This window comes from Oncorhynchus nerka, linkage group LG14, assembly GCF_034236695.1.
Source record: "Oncorhynchus nerka isolate Pitt River linkage group LG14, Oner_Uvic_2.0, whole genome shotgun sequence".
Lineage (NCBI taxonomy): Eukaryota > Metazoa > Chordata > Actinopteri > Salmoniformes > Salmonidae > Oncorhynchus > Oncorhynchus nerka.
In genome coordinates, this window is record NC_088409.1 from 32285037 (window position 1) to 32306694 (window position 21658).

General features: G+C 44.1%; 1 protein-coding gene across 2 annotated transcripts in view; it reads right to left on the reverse strand.

The window, feature by feature from the left end:
* The window catches only part of LOC115140899 (glutamate receptor ionotropic, kainate 2-like), a 328356-nt gene that overhangs the window by 196824 nt on the left and 109874 nt on the right, over positions 1 to 21658 (reverse strand). For both annotated transcript variants that reach the window (XM_065028000.1, XM_065028001.1), the window contains exon 7: positions 20411 to 20584. In XM_065028000.1, coding sequence (XP_064884072.1) covers positions 20411 to 20584 — 174 coding nt within the window. The remainder of the gene's footprint in view (positions 1 to 20410; positions 20585 to 21658) is intronic.

Below are 21658 nucleotides of genomic sequence, written 5' to 3' on the forward strand. Positions count from 1 at the left end.
GTCATAGACTATTTTCTCTGCTACCGCACTGCAAGCGGTACCGGAGCGCCAAGTCTAGGACCAAAAGGCTCCTTAACAGCTTCTACCCCCAAGCCATAAGACTGCTGAACAATTAATCAAATGGCCACCAGAATATTTACATTGACCCCCCCCCGCCACACACACACACAAATTACCTCAACTAACCTGTACCCCTGCACATTGACTCACTACCGGTACCCCCTGTATATAGCCTCATTATTGCTATTTATTGTGTTACTTTTTATCATTATTTACTTCCGTTTATTTGGTAAATATTTTCTTAAACCTTCTTGAAATGCACTGTTGATTGAGGGCATGTAAGTATCATTTCACGGTTGTATTCGGCGCATGTGACAAATAGAGTTTGAATTGATTGATTTGATAAACAAAACAATATTTGAGTAGAGAATGGCAGCATCATATGCACCAGTACACCATACTACTGTACAGCACTACAGTCAGTAGCACCAGTCATTCAGTGGATAAATACAACATCATATTATGCACCATACTATCTATAGCATTAGCTCCACAACACAGCACTACAGCCTGCAGCCTCATTACTAGAGTGTTACAGCCATGTGCTCACCAGTGAAGTGATGATTTCTTCAGCTCTATTATCTTCTCATGGAGCCTATAGTTACCTTGGAGAGATGGATCTCTTCCTATTTAAATTCATTAGCAAAGCCATAATAGATTTCCCTTAATTATTCTTCTGTTCAATGGAATCTTCCTTCCATTCTCCTCCACCAGATTAGGCCTCTTTTCAACAGAGTGTGATATGATATTATTTTTAATCCATTTCTCTATAATACACCACTGTGTGTTTCTCCCTTTCTCTCTCTGCCTTTCCTTCCTTCCTTCCTCAAGCTTTTTTTGTTGCAGGTCTGAAACAAGGTCCTGATTAAATGGAGACAATGACGCAAGTTTCAATCCACAAATTAGAAAAGCTAATCCTCTGCTTCAGATTTCCTCAGGGTGGGAAGATTGAAGACTGCCGAGGGAACCTCTTTTGAAGTATTCACGCTAGAAATATCAGTCTGCAGGAATCGGAGGCATGTTTCTTAGTGATCTGTGTCAGATAGACTGACAGTATGGGCACACACTGGACTCTGTCCACACACACACACACACACACACACACACACACACACACACACACACACACACACACACACACACACACACACACACACACACACACACACACACACACACCATGTGCAGACATTCATACTGACCCAACACAAACACTCACACAGACACACAACACACACACACACTTTCACAATCCTGTTGCCTAGTTCTCTTTACCCCCACTATATGTACATAGCTACTGTACCTCAATTACTTTGTACTCCTGCACATCGACTAAGTACTGGTACTCCCTGTATATAGCCATGCTATTTTTACGCGTTACTGTTATTCGTTATTCACTGTGTATTTATTGTCAATATTTCTATTTTTTATTGACATTCTTGGATTGTTTGAAAAGTAAGTAAGTATTTCACTTTTACTCCACACCTATTGTTTATGAACCAGGTGACAAATAAAATGTGACTTGATTTGAATTGATCTGTAGGCTGGCATTTGTGTCCCGATGGATGCAAGGTTTTTGTGTAACTATAGTAAGTTTAAGCAATGATTGTGTTTCTACAGTAAGTTTAAATCATGTACACAATAAGCCTAGCATTCCCGTATTCCATGGGCAGTGTGTGTGTGTGTGTGCGTGCATGCGTGCGTGCGTGCGTGTGTGCACATCTAGATTATACAGTATGTGTGAATTCATCTCTCCAAACTCTGTCATGGAGGAAGTCAATTCAAGACGAGACCCTTTTCCCCTCTGGAATAGTTCTAGTGTTGATTTACTGCTGCAGCGTAGCTCTGTGTGGCTTTCAGGAAGGCCTTCCTCTCAATAGCAAAACAGTGCTCATTCACAGCAACTGATCTGCTCTTCTTCCTTCATATTAAATCACAGAAGACTTTCATTAGTGATACAATCAAATCAAATCACATTTTATTGGTCACATACAGTACACATGGTTAGCAGATGTTATTGGTCACATAGACATGGTTAGTAGATGTTAATGGTCACATAGACATGGTTAGCAGATGTTATTGGTCACATAGACATGGTTAGCAGATGTTATTGGTCACATAGACATGGTTAGCAGATGTTATTGGTCACATAGACATGGTTAGCAGATGTTATTGGTCACATAGACATGGTTATCAGATGTTATTGGTCACATAGACATGGTTATCAGATGTTATTGGTCACATAGACATGGTTAGCAGATGTTATTGGTCACATAGACATGGTTAGCAGATGTTATTGGTCACATAGACATGGTTAGCAGATGTTATTGGTCACATAGACATGGTTATCAGATGTTATTGGTCACATACACATGGTTAGCAGATGTTATTGGTCACATAGACATGGTTATCAGATGTTATTGGTCACATAGACATGGTTAGCAGATGTTATTGGTCACATAGACATGGTTATCAGATGTTATTGGTCACATAGACATGGTTAGCAGATGTTATTGGTCACATAGACATGGTTAGCAGATGTTATTGGTCACATAGACATGGTTAGCAGATGTTATTGGTCACATAGACATGGTTATCAGATGTTATTGGTCACATAGACATGGTTATCAGATGTTATTGGTCACATAGACATGGTTATCAGATGTTATTGGTCACATAGACATGGTTATCAGATGTTATTGGTCACATAGACATGGTTATCAGATGTTATTGGTCACATAGACATGGTTAGCAGATGTTATTGGTCACATAGACATGGTTATCAGATGTTATTGGTCACATAGACATGGTTAGCAGATGTTATTGGTCACATAGACATGGTTATCAGATGTTATTGGTCACATAGACATGGTTATCAGATGTTATTGGTCACATAGACATGGTTATCAGATGTTATTGGTCACATAGACATGGTTAGCAGATGTTATTGGTCACATAGACATGGTTATCAGATGTTATTGGTCACATAGACATGGTTAGCAGATGTTATTGGTCACATAGACATGGTTATCAGATGTTATTGGTCACATAGACATGGTTAGCAGATGTTATTGTGAGTGTAGCGAAATGCTTATGCTTCAAGTTCCGACAGTGCAGCAATATCTAACAAGTAATATCAAACAATTCCACAAAAATACCTAATACACAAAGATCTAAGGGATAAGAATATATACATATAAATATATGGATGCGCAATGACCGAGCGACATAGGCAAGATCCAAGAGATGGTATAAAATACAGTGCATACATATTGGAAGAGTAATGCAAGATATGTAAATATCATTATTAAAGTGGCATTAATAAAGTGACTAGTGATCCATTTGTTAGAGTGGCCAATGTTTTCAAGTCTGTATGTAGGCAGTAGCCTCTCTGTGTTATTGACGGCTGTTTAACAATCTGGTGGCCAGAAGCTGTTTTTCAGTCTCTCGGTCCCAGCTTTGATGCACCTATACTGACCTCGCCTTCTGGATGGTAGTGGGTTGAACAGGCTGTGGCTCAGGTGGTTGTTGTCCTTGATGATCTTTTTGGCCTCCCTGTGACATTGAGTGGTGTAGGTGTCCTGGAGGGCAGGTAGTTTGCCCCCGGTGATGTGTTGTGCAGACCTGCACAACCCTCTGGAGAGCCCTGCGGTTGTGGGTGGTACAGTTGCCATACCAGGTGGTGATACAGCCTGACAGGATGCTCTCAATTGTGCATCTGTAAAAGTTTGTGAGGGTTTTAGGTGGTAAGCCAAATTTCTTCAGCCTCCTGAGGTTGAAGAGGCACTTTCAGTTTTGCGCGAATACCGCCATCTATCCACGGTTTCTAGTTAGAGTAGGTTTTAATAGTCACAGTGGGTACAACATCTCCAATGCACTTTCTTATAAACTCACTCACCGAATCAGCATATAAATCAATATTATTCTCTGAGGCTCCCTGGAACATGTCCCAGTCCGCATGATCAAAACAAACGTGAAGCATGGACTAGATTAGTCAGACCAGTGCTGAATTGTTCTTGTCATGGGTACATCCTGTTTGAGTTTCTTCTTATAGGAGGGGAGGAGTAAAATGGAGTCGTGGTCAGATTGGCCGAAAGGAGGGCAGGGGAGGGCCTTGTATGCATCGCGGAAGTTAGAGTAGCAGTGATCCAGTTTATTGCCCGCATGAGTGCTACAATCAATATGCTGATAGATTTTTGGTAGCCTTGTTCTCAAATTTGCTTTGTTAAAATCCCCAGCTTCAATAAATGCAGCCTCAAGATATATGGTTCCCAGTTTGCAATAGAGTCCCGTGAAATTCCTTGAGGGCCGTTGTGGTATTGGCTTGAGGGGGATATACACGGCTGTGACAATAACCGGCGAGAATTATCTTGGAAGATAATAAGGTCGTCATTTGAGTGTGAGGAATTCTACGTCAGGTGAACAAAAGGACTTGAGCTCCTGTATATTGTTACGATTACACCATGAGTCGTTAATCATGAAGCATACACCACCGCCCTTCTTCTTCCCAGAGAGATGTTATTTATGTTGGCGCGACGCATAAAGAATCCTGGGGGCTGTACTGACTCCGACAACATATCCCGAGAGATCCATGTTTCCGTGAAACAGAGTATGTTACAATCCCTGATGTCTCTCTGGAAAGCAACCCTTGCCCTAATTTCGTCTACCTTGTTATCTAGAGACTGGACATTAGCGAGTTGAATTCTCGGAAGCAGTGGGTGGTGTGCGCGCCTCCAAAGTCTGACCAGAAGGCCGCTCCGTCTACCTCTTCTGTGGCGACGTTGTTTTGGGTCGGCCTCTGGAATCAGATCAAATGCCCTGGGTGGTGGTGCGAACAAATTATGTTGGTAATGGGAGTCAACAACCCTAAAGCCTTAAAACCTGTCTATGGATAGCAGCTCTATGTCACAGTAGTCAGCTACATTAGAACCTATGTCTGTCTATGGATAGCAGCTCTGTGTCACTGTAGTCAGCTACATTAGAATCTACGTCTGTCTATGGATAGCAGCTCTATGTCACAGTAGTCAGCTACATTAGAACCTCTGTCTGTCTATGGATAGCTTACTTAGTTACTCCTCATTGCTCTCTGTGGAGCACAAGGCCACAACAGTTTATGTTTCTCAACACAATGTGACTGTGATAATCCAATGGAACATTAAAGTCCTTTGTCTGTCTGTTAACAGCCAAATGTAGCTTTGGCAGACATCTCAATAACCTCTCTGGTACAAGTGCGAACAACAGCCAGTGAAATTGCAGGGCGCCAAATTCAAAACAACAGAAATCCCATAATTACAATTCCTCAAACATACAAGTATTATACACCATTTTAAAGATACCCTTCTTGTAAATCCAACTACAGTGTCCGATTTCAAAAAGGCTTTAATGCGAATGCACACCATGCGATTATGTTGTCTCAAACAAACATCTGGTGAAAGTGCAGAGAGCCACATCAAATTACAGAAATACTCATCATAAACATTGATAAACGATACAAGTGTTAAACATACGAATAAAGATAAACTTATCCTTAACGCAACCGCTGTGTCAGATTTCAAAAATGCTTTATGGAGAAAGCACACTTTGCGATTATGTTAGGTATGCACCTAGCCACAGAAACCCATACAGCCATTTTCCAGCCAAGGAGAGTGTCACAAAAGTCAGATATAGAATTAAAATGAATCACTTACCTTTGATGATCTTCATCTGGTGGCACTCCCAGGTCTCCATGTTAGACAATAAATGTTTGTTTTGTTCGATAATGTCCCTCTTTATGACCAAATACCTCCTTTTTGTTCGCACGTTTTGTCAAGTAATCCAAATGCTTAAGGCACGTGCACTAAGTCCAGACGAAAAGTTGAAAAAAGTACAATAAAAGTTAGTAGAAACATGCCAAACAATGTTTAAAATCAATCCTCTGGTTGTTTTTGTCATAAATAATCAATAATATTCCAACCGGACAAAACTTAGTCAATAGGAAAGGAGAAACAAGAAAGGCGCATTCCCGATCAGGCGCATGGCTGATGAAAGGAAATGTCCACTGGCCACTGATTGAAAGTGCTGTATCTCCCTCATTTTTTCAGAGTAAAAGCCTGAAACAATGCCTAAAGACTGGCCACATGTAGAGGAAGCCATAGAGACTGTGAACTGGGTCCTAAGTCTTTGTATGGTGGATAGGCTTTCAATGGAAAAATAGCCTTTCAAAATAATAGTACTTCCTGGTTGGATTTTCCTCAGGTTTTCGCCTTCCATATCAGTTCTGTTATTATTCTGTTATTAACATTATTTTAACAGCTTTGGAAACTGTAGAGTGTTTTCTATCCACATCTACTAATTATATGCATATCCTATCTTCTGGGCCTGAGTAGCAGGCAGTTTAATTTGGGCACGCTTTTCATCCAAAATTCCGAATGCTGCCCCCTACCCTAGTGAAGATAACCAAAAGAAAAGTCGTATGAAAAAGGAAACGAATGCAAAATGAAAAATGTGGACCTCGATAATCAGCCATCGAGAAATACAAAGTACAACCATCTAAATATAGCCCCTACTGCTGACACTGTATAAAAGGATCACAGTGTAGTTCACTTTACAATGAATATTGGCCGTAAGCCACGGTAGAGAAATGATGCATCTAAAGTCAGACACACATCTAATAGTAAATGCTCTGCTATCTATGATAAACCCATTCACCAGACACAGAACAGCCTCTTCCTGTCACTGAAACCTAAGCAGAGGAGAGAGAGAGAGAGAAAAACAATTAGCCGAGAGGTCCCTGGGATCATAAGTAATCATTTGATTGAAATTAAGTGACAGCTTTAACAAGCAGGGATAATTTCACATTTTCTTTCTTCCTGGGGGAAATCTGCCCTTTAATTGGGTTTGCAGGGCCTCATTGTTTGGCAAACAGTCCTAAAGCATACCGAGGCCCAGGCTGCCACTGTGTCTCATTATCCTCCACACAGTCTCAGTGTCACATTCCCCAATCTCCCACCATCTCTCCATCTGGCTATCCCTCTTTCTCTCTCTCCTTCTCCCTCCCACCATCTCTCTGTCTGCCCCTCTGTCTCTCTCTTGCTCTTTCTATCTCTCTTTCTCTTACACTTTCTCCCTCTTCTTTCTCTCTCCTTTTCCCTCTCACGAGCTCATGCGCCCAAGCACACTAATGGATGTGTGTGTTTCCCCTTCCTTGACTGTGATAGTATTACTAAGACTTGTGCACACATTAAAAATGCTACCTGGTATCTGTTGGTATTTGTTTCTGGATCTATGGGTTTTATTAAACATGAAAAACAAATCATTCAATTCTGGTCCACCATTACAGTCTGTTACCACACACCAGAATCAGATACAATGTGTGTGAAGCGAACATGAAAAGCTCTCTCCCTCTCTCTTTCTCTCCCTCATCCCCTCTCTCCCTCTATTCCACTTCCCGTCTCTCCGTCTTCCCCTCTCTCCTTCTCTCCCTCTTCTGCTCTCTCCCTCTATTCCTCTTCCCCTCTCTCTCTCTCTCTCTTCCCATCTCTCTCCCTCTTCCCCTCTCTCCTTCTCTCCCTCTATTCCTCTTCCCCTCTCTCCCTAATCCCCTCTCTCCTTCTCTCCCTCTATTCCTCTTCCCCTCTCTCCCTCTTCCCCTCTCTTCCTCTTCCCCTCTCTCCCTCTATTCCTCTTCCCCTCTCTCCCACTTCTCCTCTTCCCTCTCTCTCTTCTCTCCCTCTATTCCTCTTCCCCTCTCTCCCTCTCTCCCTCTATTCCCCTTCCCCTCTCTCCCTCTTCCCCTCTCTCCCGCTATTCCTCCATTACTGGATGCTAATTCTGTCAGACTAGAAAATGAAAAGTCCCTCCAATTTTCACTGCAAGATCATTTCCACAGAAAACATCTGTTGACAATGTCGCCTATTGAACCCATTCTCCCTATTACTGAGATGGTGATGGGTGGGCTGTTGATTGCTGTTAGTCTGTCGGGCAGGGTACTGTGCACACACACAGACACACACCCACACACAAACATAGACACACACTCCAGTGTACACGCACTCTCCAGTGGACTGCAGCATGTCTGATATTCTCAGTGGCTCCATTGTGGGGAAATTGAAGCAGCAGTGTGTGGCTGCAGATGGCTGTTATTGTGAACCAGGGGGAAACTACTGCCACCATCATGGCTCCAGCCAGGACCCAGAATAATGGGGGAACTCAATGGAGTGTTAAATAGGAAATCATCTGTTTTCAGTCACACATTTATCGTCATTGCCTCTCACCCAGTCTTTTCCCTCTCTTTCTTTGCCAACTTTCTCCCTTTCTGTCTCTCTCTCTCTCTCTCTCTCTCTCTCTCTCTCTCTCTCTCTCTCAGCCTCATTGTTGTTGTTGAGGGCCCTAGGTTATCTAATCTAGCATGGGCAGTTTTTCCACTGCGTGTTGACAATAGGGCCATTTGAGCTTGTAATGTGGGTCTGTGCTCCCTCTCACTACCCTCTTCCAGACGACAAGTACCTCCCCCAGCAGGGTTTCTCCATTAGGAACCTGATAGAGTCATCCTACCTGGTGCACACACACACACACAAACAAACAGACCTCTTCTACCCAGATTATCTAGTCCATTTTCTTTTCTCCTTAATGGCCAAACTCATGAGGAGAGTCATCAGGTTTTATGACTTTAAAACAGGGAGCAGGGAAACGGATTGAAAAAGCAGAGTTTTATGATAGTTAGGGTCAAAGTAATTACCCGGGGAGAGCAGAGGTCTGAACGGGTGTGTGAATTACCCCAGGACTGGCAGGATTATTTGTCCTCTCAGGGGAGTTCTTTGATCCTCCCTACGGTCTTCCTATGGCTTGTTTTGTCTTGAGGTGAACAGTGTGTGGTGGACAAATATCATAGAAACACAACTGTGTCTCTCTTGACTGCACAGAGATCCAGGAATGACTCATAGATGAAGCTCATAAAAACCTCCAAGCAGCAGGTGTTGTATTATTAGCTGTACCCACAAATAGATGTAAGATGTTGTTGGCTGTTGGTCAAAACCCATTACATCACACAGCTGCTAATTTTAGCTCCTCTCTTAAGGTCCTTTCTGAAAATAACAAAATCTATAATTTTATACTCCACTTCTCTCACTTCTTTGCTCTCCTGTAATCCACACTGAACAGATCTCACACCTAACTAGAGACTTGTCTCCCAGAGGTTGCAGCACACACACACACACACACACACACACACACACACACACACACACACACACACACACACACACACACACACACACACACACACACACACACACACACACACACACACACACACACACACACACACACACACTCACAAACACTCACACAAACACAAACACACACACACACACACAAACACTCACACAAACACAAACACACACACAAACGCAAACACAGAGTCTAGCGGATCACCGTCGCCTGCCATCAGGTTGCTACCATGAGGATTCGCCGCAGGCTGAGCAAAACCTTTTCCCTTCACTGCACTGTCACACTCCCACTGGAGGAGTACTCTAAAAGCAGCAGCAACTGGAAGAAAAGGGAAGAAAAACGGTTTGTTCCTTTCTAAGATTTATTTAAGAGGTAAGCTTTGGTTTTTATACCTTCAGGTACTTTGACTGTAGCTGAGTGAGTGTGCTTTCATGTTCCGTGAAAATCCCATCTTGTAAGAAGAAGAAGAGTCTCAAGATCAAGCTGCTTCACATTTTTGCTGTCTGTCTGTTTTATTGTCTCTCTTCATTTCTGCTAGAGCCCCCTTCTCCATTCTTTCCCCCACCCCAGTACAGACAGGACCCACGGGGCAGATTGGACACCTGGTCCTATTCATTAGGACACACTGTTGCAAAACATTTTTAAACGGAAAACAAAAACAAGCGTTTCTGATTGGACCTGTTCTGGTGATCCTTCCCCGTTTTAGTCCGTTTTCTTCCGTTTGGTGCCTAATGAATAGGAATAGGATCCTGGATTGTCACTAAATAGTTAATCTGCCTAATTGATTTTCTCCCTTTAATAAGAGGACACTGACTGCAAGGAGGGAGGGGCCATTTCATTAACTCTGACCCTTTATTTGACCCTCAGGACAATATGACAGGACCATTATACATTATGTTTAAGAACCATATCAATGTGGAATTGAACTGGTTATCCAAGACTACATTACACTTCAAAATGTAACCAAATGTTGAATTGGACAGGTCATCTGTTTGGCCACAGTCCGTAGAGGTTATTAAGTGAACTTTCATTTACATAACAGATGTCTAATATAAGTCTAATGTTAGCTTGGCGTGCGTGAGATGTGTTGTTAGGGGGATTTAGATGAGGATTTTGAATAGACAGTATATTCTAAACCTCCAGCTCTTGTGAGTCAGTCATTGTGAGGCTAACAGTACATTTGCAGCACTTCTTTACACATTCTTGGAATTATTGCCAGAATAAATGTGAATTGGATAATATACATCGCAAAGCTAGGACTGTGGTATTGTCTTTTCTTATTGAATTTTGCATGAGATGTTTATCATGGTGGCTCATCACCCGATCCTGCATTCTAACGACTGTGACCTTGTATTGAATATAATTAATTCATACAAGTAGGAAAATGTCCTCCAGGCCTATAATCCTGGAGGCAAGGGATTGAATATAAGAAGAATGTCTCTGCTCGATAACACCTACAGAAGCCCTGTGAGCAGCTGTCTGATGAGAGGACCTTTCAGTCAAGGTAAGAAAAGAGTCAAAGTGAGGCCATGCCATCAGATTCCCTTTGGCTGTCTTGATGTCTTTTTGTTTTGAAGAGGAGGAAGGTAGCCCAGAGGCCTTGTTTTTGAGCTCTCTTTGTACGTGCATGTGTGTTTATGTGTGTGTGTACATGTCTGAGCAGCTGCAGGTTTATACCTGACTCACCCGTGGCTCACAGCAACATTACATCCCTGAACCAAACACAACCCCCATTCTCATCGACGGGGCTGTAGTGGAGCAGGTTGAGAGCTTCAAGTTCCTTCGTGTCCACATCAACAACAAACTAGAATGGTCCAAACACACCAAGACAGTCGTGAAGAGGGCACGACAAAGCCTATTTCCCCTCAGGAGACTGAAAAGATTTGGCATGGGTCCTGAGATCCTCAAAATGTTCTACAGCTGCAACATCGAGATCATGGTTGCATCACTGCCTGGTACGGCAATTGCTCGGCCTCCGACCACAAGGCACTACAGAGGGTAGTCCCAGTACATCACTGGGGCTAAGCTGCCTGCCATACAGGAAGGCCTTACAAATTGTCAAAGACCCCAGCCACCCCAGTCATAGACTGTTCTCTCTACTACCGCATGGTAAGCGTTACCTGAGTGCCAAGTCTAGGACCAAAACGCTTCTCAACAGTTTTTACCCCCAAGTCTTAAGACTCCTGAACAGGTCATCAAATGCCTACCCGGAATGTTTGCATTGTGTTCCCCCCCCAACCCCTCTTTTTACGCTGCTGCTACTCTCTGTTTATCATATATTGTCACTTTAACTATGGACATACTACCTCAATTAGCCCGACTAACCGGTGCCCCCGCACATTGGCTACACGGACTATCTGCATTGTGTCCCGCCACCCACCACCCGCCAACCCCTCTTTTACGCTACTGCTACTCTCTGTTCATCATATATGCATAGTCATTTTAACCATATCTACATGTACATACTACCTCAATCAGCCTGACTAACCGGTGTCTGTATGTAGCCTCGCTACTTTCATAGCCTCGCTACTGTATATAGCCTTTTTACTGTGGTTTTATTTCTTTACTTACCTATTGTTCACCTAAAACCTTGTTTTGCACTATTGGTTAGAGCCTGTAAGTAAGCATTTCACTGTAAGGTCTACCTACACCTGTTGTATTCGGCGCATGTGACAAATAAACTTTGATTTGATCAAAACATTGCATCATGGGTAATTCTGAGAGAACGCTGTGGTTACTGATGAGAATGAACACTTGAATGTCTATTATTGTGTGAGATTAGTTTAATATCATAATGTGTGTTATCTGTATAGCTCATTCTTACCATAAACCGTTTGCAAGTTAAAACTGTTCAGATTATGTGAGTGAGATGAGTCCTGACAGTCCAGTGCAGTAAAGGGGGTGCCACACACATAGTGTGGGTGTAGTGAGATGTTGAAATGTTGCAGTTTCTGAAGTCCAATGTGGTTACAGTACTACAGTGATAAAGAGAGGGGTTTTAGCCTCCCTTCTCCAACCCAGCTCTGAGTGGACTAGACATATAGCCGACCCCCTGTGATCTCTCCTCCCCCTCTCTTCTCCCTCCACCCCCCCTCACCCCCTCCTCCCTCCTGCGTACCATTTGATCTCAGCTCTCAGGAACATAAATGAGTTTTTAAGTCTTTAAGAGGAGCTTTTCCAATTAAAAAGAGCCCCACTCTGTCAGGCATACAAATGCTGCCCAGGCCAGCCTTGAATAGGGCAGACTACAGACATGAAGCCGCAGAGCAGAGAGCTATAGTGCGTGCGTACGTGTGTGTGTGCAGAACCAGAGTGCTTAACTAGCAGAATCAAGCATGGTGTGACTAAGACACAGCATCAGGAGAAATAATAGCCTTAAACACTCAACTGAATCTGGTGGTTTCCCCAGCAACGATAGATAATGAGCAAAAAGAGGAATTGGCTCCAAGGGCTCTCTGAGCGGAGCTACAGTTTAATATGTATGTTTATAATGAGCATCGGTTATACAGGATGTGGCTGAAATATATGTAAAATGATACGAGCAGCAATTTCAGTGTAATGTTTCAAATTCCAAACACGGAAATGAAACATGTTTGAAATTTGAATAACGTCTAACATGATAGGCTTACTACATGTGTTGGTGTTTACAATGACCTTCAACAAAGGTTAGTATATATACTGTCTAGATGAATGTCAAAGCAAATGGAATAGGATTCAAGATTGTACTGAGCTGGCTTTGAGTGCATCAATACATTGAGGTCATTCTGCAGAGGAGGAAAGGTGAATCCCTTTACCTGCCACCGTCTCTCTCTATTTTAAAGCTGTGCCCTGTTATGACGCTGGCTGTAGCCTTGAACTATACTTACTAAAGAGTTTCTTTGCAAAACACTATTTTTCAATTTTCTGAACTGTTGGTAAATTCGTTTTTATTGATTAAAGAACTTATGAAAGAGATTGGTGTGTTTTTTCACTATCTAATCATGCCATGGGGTTTTTCAATGACAGATATATATTTGTTTGAAATCTATCACTTGATGGTTTCATATCAGAGAGAAAAATAAAGGGTTTTTGCAAAACGCTATATATCCGCTCAGATAACTAGTACCTGCTACAGTAGGTTTTACACAGTCAAATGTAACAAATAACTACATTTTTTTAAAGAACTGTACAAATGATACATTTGTAACATCAATATTTGTTTTTAAATGAATCAATACAGCAACATGAGATCTATTATGTAAACTGTTAACATTTTACATTTAAGTCATTTAGCAGATGCTCTTATGCAGAGCGACTTGACCTTAAGAAAGCTAGGTGAGACAACCACATATCACAGTCAAATATACAGGATACAAACATTCCATTCTAGCTAAATAATGGATATATAGTGTTTTGCAAAAAAACAAAACATTTTAATACACATTTAAAATCTACAAATAAAAAATCTGAGAACATAAATATTGACACAAATATTTGACACATGATTATACCCATAAGCAATCATTTCTGATGAAAAATTGGTGGATAAAGCGTTTTGGAAATAAACTCTTCACTTACTCTATAGACATGGCAATGTCAATCGTTGCTTTATCTCCAGCTTTACTTTCATCCATCTTTCTTTCTCTCTCTCGCTATCTCTCTTCCTTTCTCTCTCTCGCTATCTCTCTTCCTTTCTCTCTCTCGCTATCTCTCTTCCTTTCTCTGCATACAGCCACGTTATCGTTATTCACAAAATGTTATTATAATGTTTTCTACTCTTTCTATATCTTTTTCTCCCTGCATTGTTGAGAAGGGCCCGTAAATAAGCATTTAACTGTTAGACAACACCTGTTATTTATGAAGCATATGACAAATAACATTTGATTTGATTTGTCTCTTTCTCTCTCTCTCTCTCTCTTTCTCCCTTGCTTTCTCTCTCTCATATATATACATACATATATATATACTTTCTCTCTCTCATATATATACATCTTCTTCTCTGTCCCTCTTTCTCTATCCTTCTCCCTCTCTCTCTCTCTCTCTCTCTCTCTTTCTTCTTTTCCTTCTCTCTCTCTCTCTCTCGCTTTCCCTCTACCCGCCTCTCTCTGAGCTCTCGTCAGTGTTGGATCTACAGTAACTCTGGCTCTAGAGATCTGCCACTGTCGCTGTGTGTAATCAGGGTGCAGCACATGGCTGGGAGCAGTGCACTGTGGGTAACTGATCTAACGATGGCTCGTGACGCTGACTGGAGTTGAGTCGGTCTGAGACCAGCAGCTCATTACAGATGCAACGTCACTCCCAGAAACACTTAAAAGACAGGGACATTTTGAAAAGGAGAAGGATGATGAGAAAATGACAGGGAGGATGATGAAAGGAGAGGGAGGATGAGGAATGGAGTGGGATGATGAGGAAAGGAGGGGAAGGATGAGGAAAGGAGGGGGAAGATGAGGATGAGGAAAGGAGAGGAAGGATGAGGAAAGGAGAGGGAAGATGAGGATGAGGAAAGGAGAGGGAAGATGAGGATAGGAGAGGGAGGATGAGGAAAGGAGAGTTAGGGTGAGGAAAGGAGAGGGAGGATGAGGAAATGAGAGCTATGATGAGGAAAGGAGAGCGAGGATCAGAAAAGGAGAGGGAGGATGAGGAAAGGAGAGGGAGGATGGGGAAATTATAAGAGTTAGATATAGAGTCAGATCCTTAACATGGAGATTTTTCACATGTTTCAGACTGAGAGTAGAAGTTTGATAGTGGGAGAGAGTAACATGGCTCATAGTTCTCAGGGGAACAGTGGGATGATATGTGGAGCTGGCAGCAGTCCCTGGAGGAGAGGAGATCTAGTCAGTTGTGTGTGTCTTTCACATTTAACCCAACCCCTCTGAATCAGAGTAGTGCGGGGGGCTGCCTTAATCCACTGTTGGGGGTTAACTGCATCGCTCAAGGGCAGAATGGTTACTGCCCCAACGCTTTTAACCACTAGGCTACCTGCCGATCCTGAGGGAGAGGAGAGGGTATTGAGGAGAGAGAAACAGGAAAGGGGATAGAGGAGAAGAGAGGAGTGGGGTGGATGGAGGAGAGGGTGATGGTGAAAAGGAGAAGGGGAATAGAGGAGAGGAGAGGAGAGGAGAGGAGAGGAGAGGAGGAGAGGAGAGGAGAGGAGAGGAGAGGAGAGGAGAGGAGAGGAGAGGAGAGGAGAGGAGAGGAGAGGATGTCAGAATGGGGGGATGGGGGATTGAGGGAGGACGAAATGCCAGCCCTGTTTACAAAATCTAGATTATCACTCTGTTTCCGTAGTAACCCATCTCCAGGGACACCTGTCTATGCTGATACCTGGCGGCGATACCGTGGGACACATAGTTATTAATGCAGCCCCGTGTCTGTGCACACTTACGTGACAGCGTGACACACACACACACGCACACACACACACACACACACACACACACACACACACACACACACACACACACACACACACACACACACACACACACACACACACACACACACACACACACACACACACACACACACACACACACACACACACACACACACAAACCCACACACACCACCACCATGCTACACACAGCCACCACAGCACCAACAACAAATGACAGGAGCTCAGCCAGAACACAAAATGGACACACATACTACTTTATTTATAAATCTACGTGGGCTAAGTGGGCTATAGTCTGCTTCCACTGATTGGACTAAAGAATAGGATTTCTAACCAATGAGATTCAAGATAATGTTTCAATAAATGTTGTGGTATAATCTAGTAAAAGCTTGTCAAATGGTAATCCAATAGGAAGACCTAAAACCACACAGTGTGTGCTTTGCAGAGGTATTGAATAGGATAAAGGATGAGACTGGTCTAGTTTTGGGTCATCTCAGCAGCAGTAGAGCCTCTGGCCTTGGTATAAGAGGGGGGCACTGCTTGTCTCTGCCAGCTACCACACATGCCAACCAGCTGCCAGAATAATGCCCACACATACTCCACTTCCAAATTCCTCTCCCCGCATGTGGACAGATGCAGCGCCAAATCCCAAATCCACGACCCTCAGCCACAAAAAGAGCGAGCTGGCCTGAAATACAGAGAGAGGCAGACGGCCACAGCTTAGATAGGAGCTTCATCTGTGGGGTGGAGAAATTAAATTCAAATGGGGTTCATTACAAAACCAAGACTGAAGAGGATGCCAATATCTGCTAAAGAAATATCGCTCACTCCCATATAGTAGCTCTCACTTCTATTGGAGGGTTGTCATAGTACTGGAATAAAACGTGTCTTATCCCAGGGTCTGTCCAGGGTCTGTCCAGGGTCTGTCCAGGGACTGTCCAGGGTCTGTCCAGGGTCTGTCGCGGGACTGTCCAGGGTCTGTCGCGGAACTGTCAAGGGTCTGTCCAGGGTCTGTCCAGGGACTGTCCAGGGTCTGTCCAGGGACTGTCCAGGGTCTGTCCAGGGTCTGTCCAGGGTCTGTCCAGGGTCTGTCCAGGGTCTGTCCAGGGTCTGTCGCGGGACTGTCCAGGGTCTGTCGCGGAACTGTCAAGGGTCTGTCCAGGGTCTGTCCAGGGACTGTCCAGGGTCTGTCCAGGGACTGTCCAGGGTCTGTCAAGGGACTGTCCAGGGTCTGTCCAGGGTCTGTCCAGGGTCTGTCCAGGGTCTGTCCAGGGTCTCCAGGGTCTGCGGGACTGTCCAGGGTCTGTCGCGGAACTGTCAAGGGTCTGTCCAGGGTCTGTCCAGGGACTGTCCAGGGTCTGTCCAGGGACTGTCCAGGGTCTGTCAAGGGACTGTCCAGGGTCTGTCCAGGGTCTGTCCAGGGTCTGTCCAGGGACTGTCCAGGGTCTGTCAAGGGACTGTCCAGGGCTGTGTCAGGAGTTCGCTGGCTTGCCAGGGCTGTTTAAGGGCTGACCCATTGTCTAACGTCAGATAGAGCTATGGTGACGCATGTCACGTTAGAATGACGCCATCTGTCGGAAGACATTGGGGGCTGACCCTGCTGGCCCGGTCTGTTCAGGGCTTGTCCAGCAGCCTGCTAGCTGGCCAGGGTCAGCTCCCCCCTCTCCGGCAGGCAGCAGCCATGTTCTCCGCCCCTTGCTGCAACTCAGGGAGATCACCCCGGAGATGCCATGGTGACGGCGTGATGGACAGGTCGATCAGGAGAAGGCGCTGAGCCGAGGGGACGGCTAAGAGAGCACAGAATAATAATAATAATTCTCTCTCTCTCTCCTCCATTTTCTCAATCTTTCTCCTTCTTCATTCAACCGGTCTCTTTCTCTCTGTCTCGATACTGTTTCTATGTCTGGTTTCATTCTTTACATCTGGAAGAGTTTCTGCCAGTCTTTCAGTCTGCAATATGATGTATGTGGCTGTTTGAGTGATGGTCGAGTAATGTGATTCCACATGTGTTTGACTGCTGTTATTGAGAAGTATTTCCCATAGCCGGACATGTAATGATAGCCTAGCTGCAAATCACAAAATGGCAACGCACCCAGTAGCACAGACGTGTCTATTTGAATTTGCCCTGGATCTATGTCTATCCTTCTTCATGGGGGAAGTATTGGTATGATTACCGATGGTGTGGTTGCTAGGTTTCCATTACAGGAACACCATTTTATCCTCAAACCCCTGACTTAAACAAAACAGCGGCCAATCACATTCAAATCGTGGGGTTAGGTATCTGCCCTGACCCAAAGAGAGAGCTGGTTAAAAAGTAATGCCTCCCCTCTCCAACTCAAGACAGGGAGATAAATTGTAGGATGTATGGTCATGCCTGGGTGTTTTGGGAATCTCCTCGAGATTAGCCTAGCCGCCTCAGAGTGAAACAGACAGAAGCTAAAGCAATTAGCAAGCAGGAGAAATTATGCTAATGAACCTGTAGGGCTTGTTAGGTCATTTTCATTATGCGTGTTAAGCCGTGACAGGGCAGGACTTCCTTCTCCAAAGGAAGATTAATTGTAGCATAAAGGAATGAGGTGCAGAATTAAGCTTTACCATTCAGCATTGCAGCACACAAACAAATCTAGAAAAAAAATAGAAGAAGGAGAAAAAAACATCCTGAGGTGAAAATGAAAACTCGGCAGTTTGATCATTATCCTCTTTGGCACTGGGGTTTGTTTCTGAGGTTTTACAGGCGACAGGAATCTTTCGTGAGTCACAGCCAAATAAGGCAGGCACCGAGATCAATTTAAGCCAAAATAACAAGGCTGTAGCCAAGCTAGGTGGGAGAGGACCACCTCTCTCTAATCTCTCAGAGTGTTCTGTTCTGCAGATCAAAGAGTAGGAGAGGAACATGGATTAAATCACACAGAAAAGTCAAATCCAACGTGTTAAAATTTGTTTTAAAAACCTGGTGCCTGGACCAGGACTTGTCTACCTCTTCACCCCTTTTTGGTGGATATGACTTTGCCTGTTCTCCATCTACTCTCCATTCTTTCCAACGTCATTGTAGAAAAAAAATATCCATCCATACACAAACACACACACAAAGAAACACACAACATTTCCATAGTGTTTCAAACAATACTCTTTGAAGGCGGTGGGCCCAAAACAAAGAGCTGTATAAAAATAGCTGAGTCTTTGTATTGCTCTGGGTGTAATCTGTCACGATCGCCAGTCCATAAGTTACATCAGCGGTTCAGTACTTAAGGACACAAGACTGTAAATACAGCTCACAAATGAAGCCGTTAATCAAGCGTTTACGGAACCTTTCGCCATGTCAATATGCATTAGCTGCTGACTGATTGCCATTTGTCTAATGAATCAATCCCCGCCTTCCAACTACGCCATTAATTCCCTGATGAGCGGGGTCACAGCACAGTACCTCCCCTGGAATTAATCTTCTGATGCCTCTGATCCAAAAACAACAGTCTTATGAAGTAATACTCATCCAGCCTTATAGACTACATAAGGAACAAATGGGAACACAAACAGCTGATAGAGGGCTTTGCAGTTGTCCTTGCCACTACATATGGTCTATTGATCTGAGAGAGATAATTTATGTACATGCGTGTGGAGGGCGAAGCACCAACTCAGTTGATTCCTTAGGTTTCAATTGACTATGTGTCAGAGAAATACATCAACTGCCCCAAGTCTATTGGAGGCCTCCAGAGAGATGCACCACCAACTGCCCCAAGTCTATTGGAGGCCTCCAGAGAGATGCACCACCAACTGCCCCAAGTCTATTGGAGGCCTCCAGAGAGATGCACCACCAACTGCCCCAAGTCTATTGGAGGCCTCCAGAGAGAAGCACCACCAACTGACCCACTAATCCAACAGAAGACTGTTACAAAGAGGCAAACCGGTCTAAGATACAGTACAACCCTGGAACTAGCTCCTCAGCAAGGTTCCTTGAACCTTAAAGGAAGCTCTCTATCCTCCAGTGGCAAGCCACAGCTATCAACCCCCAGCCAGCATCCGCTTCCCTCCAACTGGAATATGACACTTTTAGCACCTTAACAGTTGTGTTGGAATGAATCTGGAACCCTAATTCCAGTCATCTCTCTCCCTTTCTCTCCATCTCTCTCACGCTCGCTCTCTCGCCCTCCCTGTCCTCCCTCTCTCCTTGTCTCTGGTGAGTTCATATTTTGGCAGTGCTCCCAGGTAAGAGAGAGTAGCGGTGTAGCAGGACTGCTGCAGAACAGTCATTACTGGCTGTGTGCTGTTATCAGAGAGGGGTTGGATCCATGCAACAAGAGCCACGTTATCACACAGGGCTCAGAGCCCAGGGACCCAGGAGGTCGTGTGTTTCAGTCCTCTGGGACAGGCCGGATGCTCACAGGAAGGCGATGCTCACAGCATGGCTGTTTCACTAGCGGCTAATGCATCAGCAACAGTCACACACAGAGAAAGCATAGTCTACGTCCAAACAACATTCCTGCCTTACTCCATCAAATGTCTAATGTGATATTTAAAATATCCAGGAAACAATCTAATGGTGGAATGGATTTCTCTGCCACACAGCAGTAACACGTCCAGCATAAGCCTCTATTCCATAGTAATAATATTCATAACTTTGCAGAAGAGCAGAGCAACAAAGGGTTATAGACATATAGCCCAATCATAGTAGCTGCTGTGTCCGAAATGGACGAAAGGCTATAGGGAACAGAGGTCAGCAAATAGGGCGCTATTTCCGATTGGCCTCATACAGTAGCTGTAGGGATGACTCACCGTCATGAAGCCGTCCAGTAGGCCAGAGTCAGGTTTGGGCGGGGCCTGCAGGCGTTCCATGGACCACTTCTCTATGATGGAGGCCACTTGGCTGTTCTCCGTATTCAGGATCCTAAAGCCAGTCATGTTCACCCCACTGTAACGGTAGGCCTCCACGTCCAGCGCAAACAGGTCCTGACAGGCAAGAGTTAAGAGTCAGGAAAGTAGGAAAAGAACATACTTATATATAATACGCTAAAGAGGGGTTATAACTGTGTTATAAACTAAGCTAAACAAAGCCATTTTTTCCAGTAGGAGCAAAAAGGATTAAGTATAGACTAACAATTAAATAAGAATGCTGATTGTGAATATGCAAGGACATGGTAGCAATGTGAGTTAATGTGTGGTGTCTGAGTGCTGTCCTCTGCTGGAGCTAACACTGGAGTATAAAGTCCAATCTGGCAGAAAATGGCTGCCATATGTGTTCATCGATGTCGATGGGTTGTTCACTCTGGTGGGAGAATTAAGCTCTCAGCACTGCGTCCCCTCTCTGCCAAACTCAACATTGGAACATGTTAGAACGTCCTCCTGTCTGTTCCGTCTCCTCAGTCCCTCCCCAACTCCTCATCTTCAATCATTTTCACTTTTCTCATTTCATACATGCTGCAAATGGCTTCGCCAGACTTAATTGCGTTCATTGTGATACACTGAATGGCTTCTATAAAGAGAATGTGGACATTTAGATCTTTCATTTTAAAAAGTAATGGAAGGATGTATTTTTTTCTTGATGAAAAGCTCTGGCAGAGAAGAAAACGGAAGGTTTTAGTTCAAAGGATGTTAATATTCTGGCTGGGGGAGGGGGGGCAGGAGTGTTTTGATCTTAACTCTAGCTACTGTTAGATGAATGTGATATGGCTTTAACAGGAGTAAGACTTGAATAATGTTTCTGACCTGACAACGGGACAGGGAGTGAATATGAGAGAGAGGGAGTCAGGGATAATGTAGAGGGTGTGTGTGTGTGTGTGTGTGTGTGTGTGTGTGTGTGTGTGTGTGTGTGTGTGTGTGTGTGTGTGTGTGTGTGTGTGTGTGTGTGTGTGTGTGTGTGTGTGCGTGCGTGCGTGCGTGATAATCTCTGCAGAAAGAGAGAAATAGAGCATCCCTCCGAAGTAGGCCAAGGGCCATGTCAGTTACACAACCATGGGGTGTCAGAACAGAACAGCTATCTGACCCCCCCCACCGCCCACCGCCCCTCTCTTTTCTCTCTCTCTC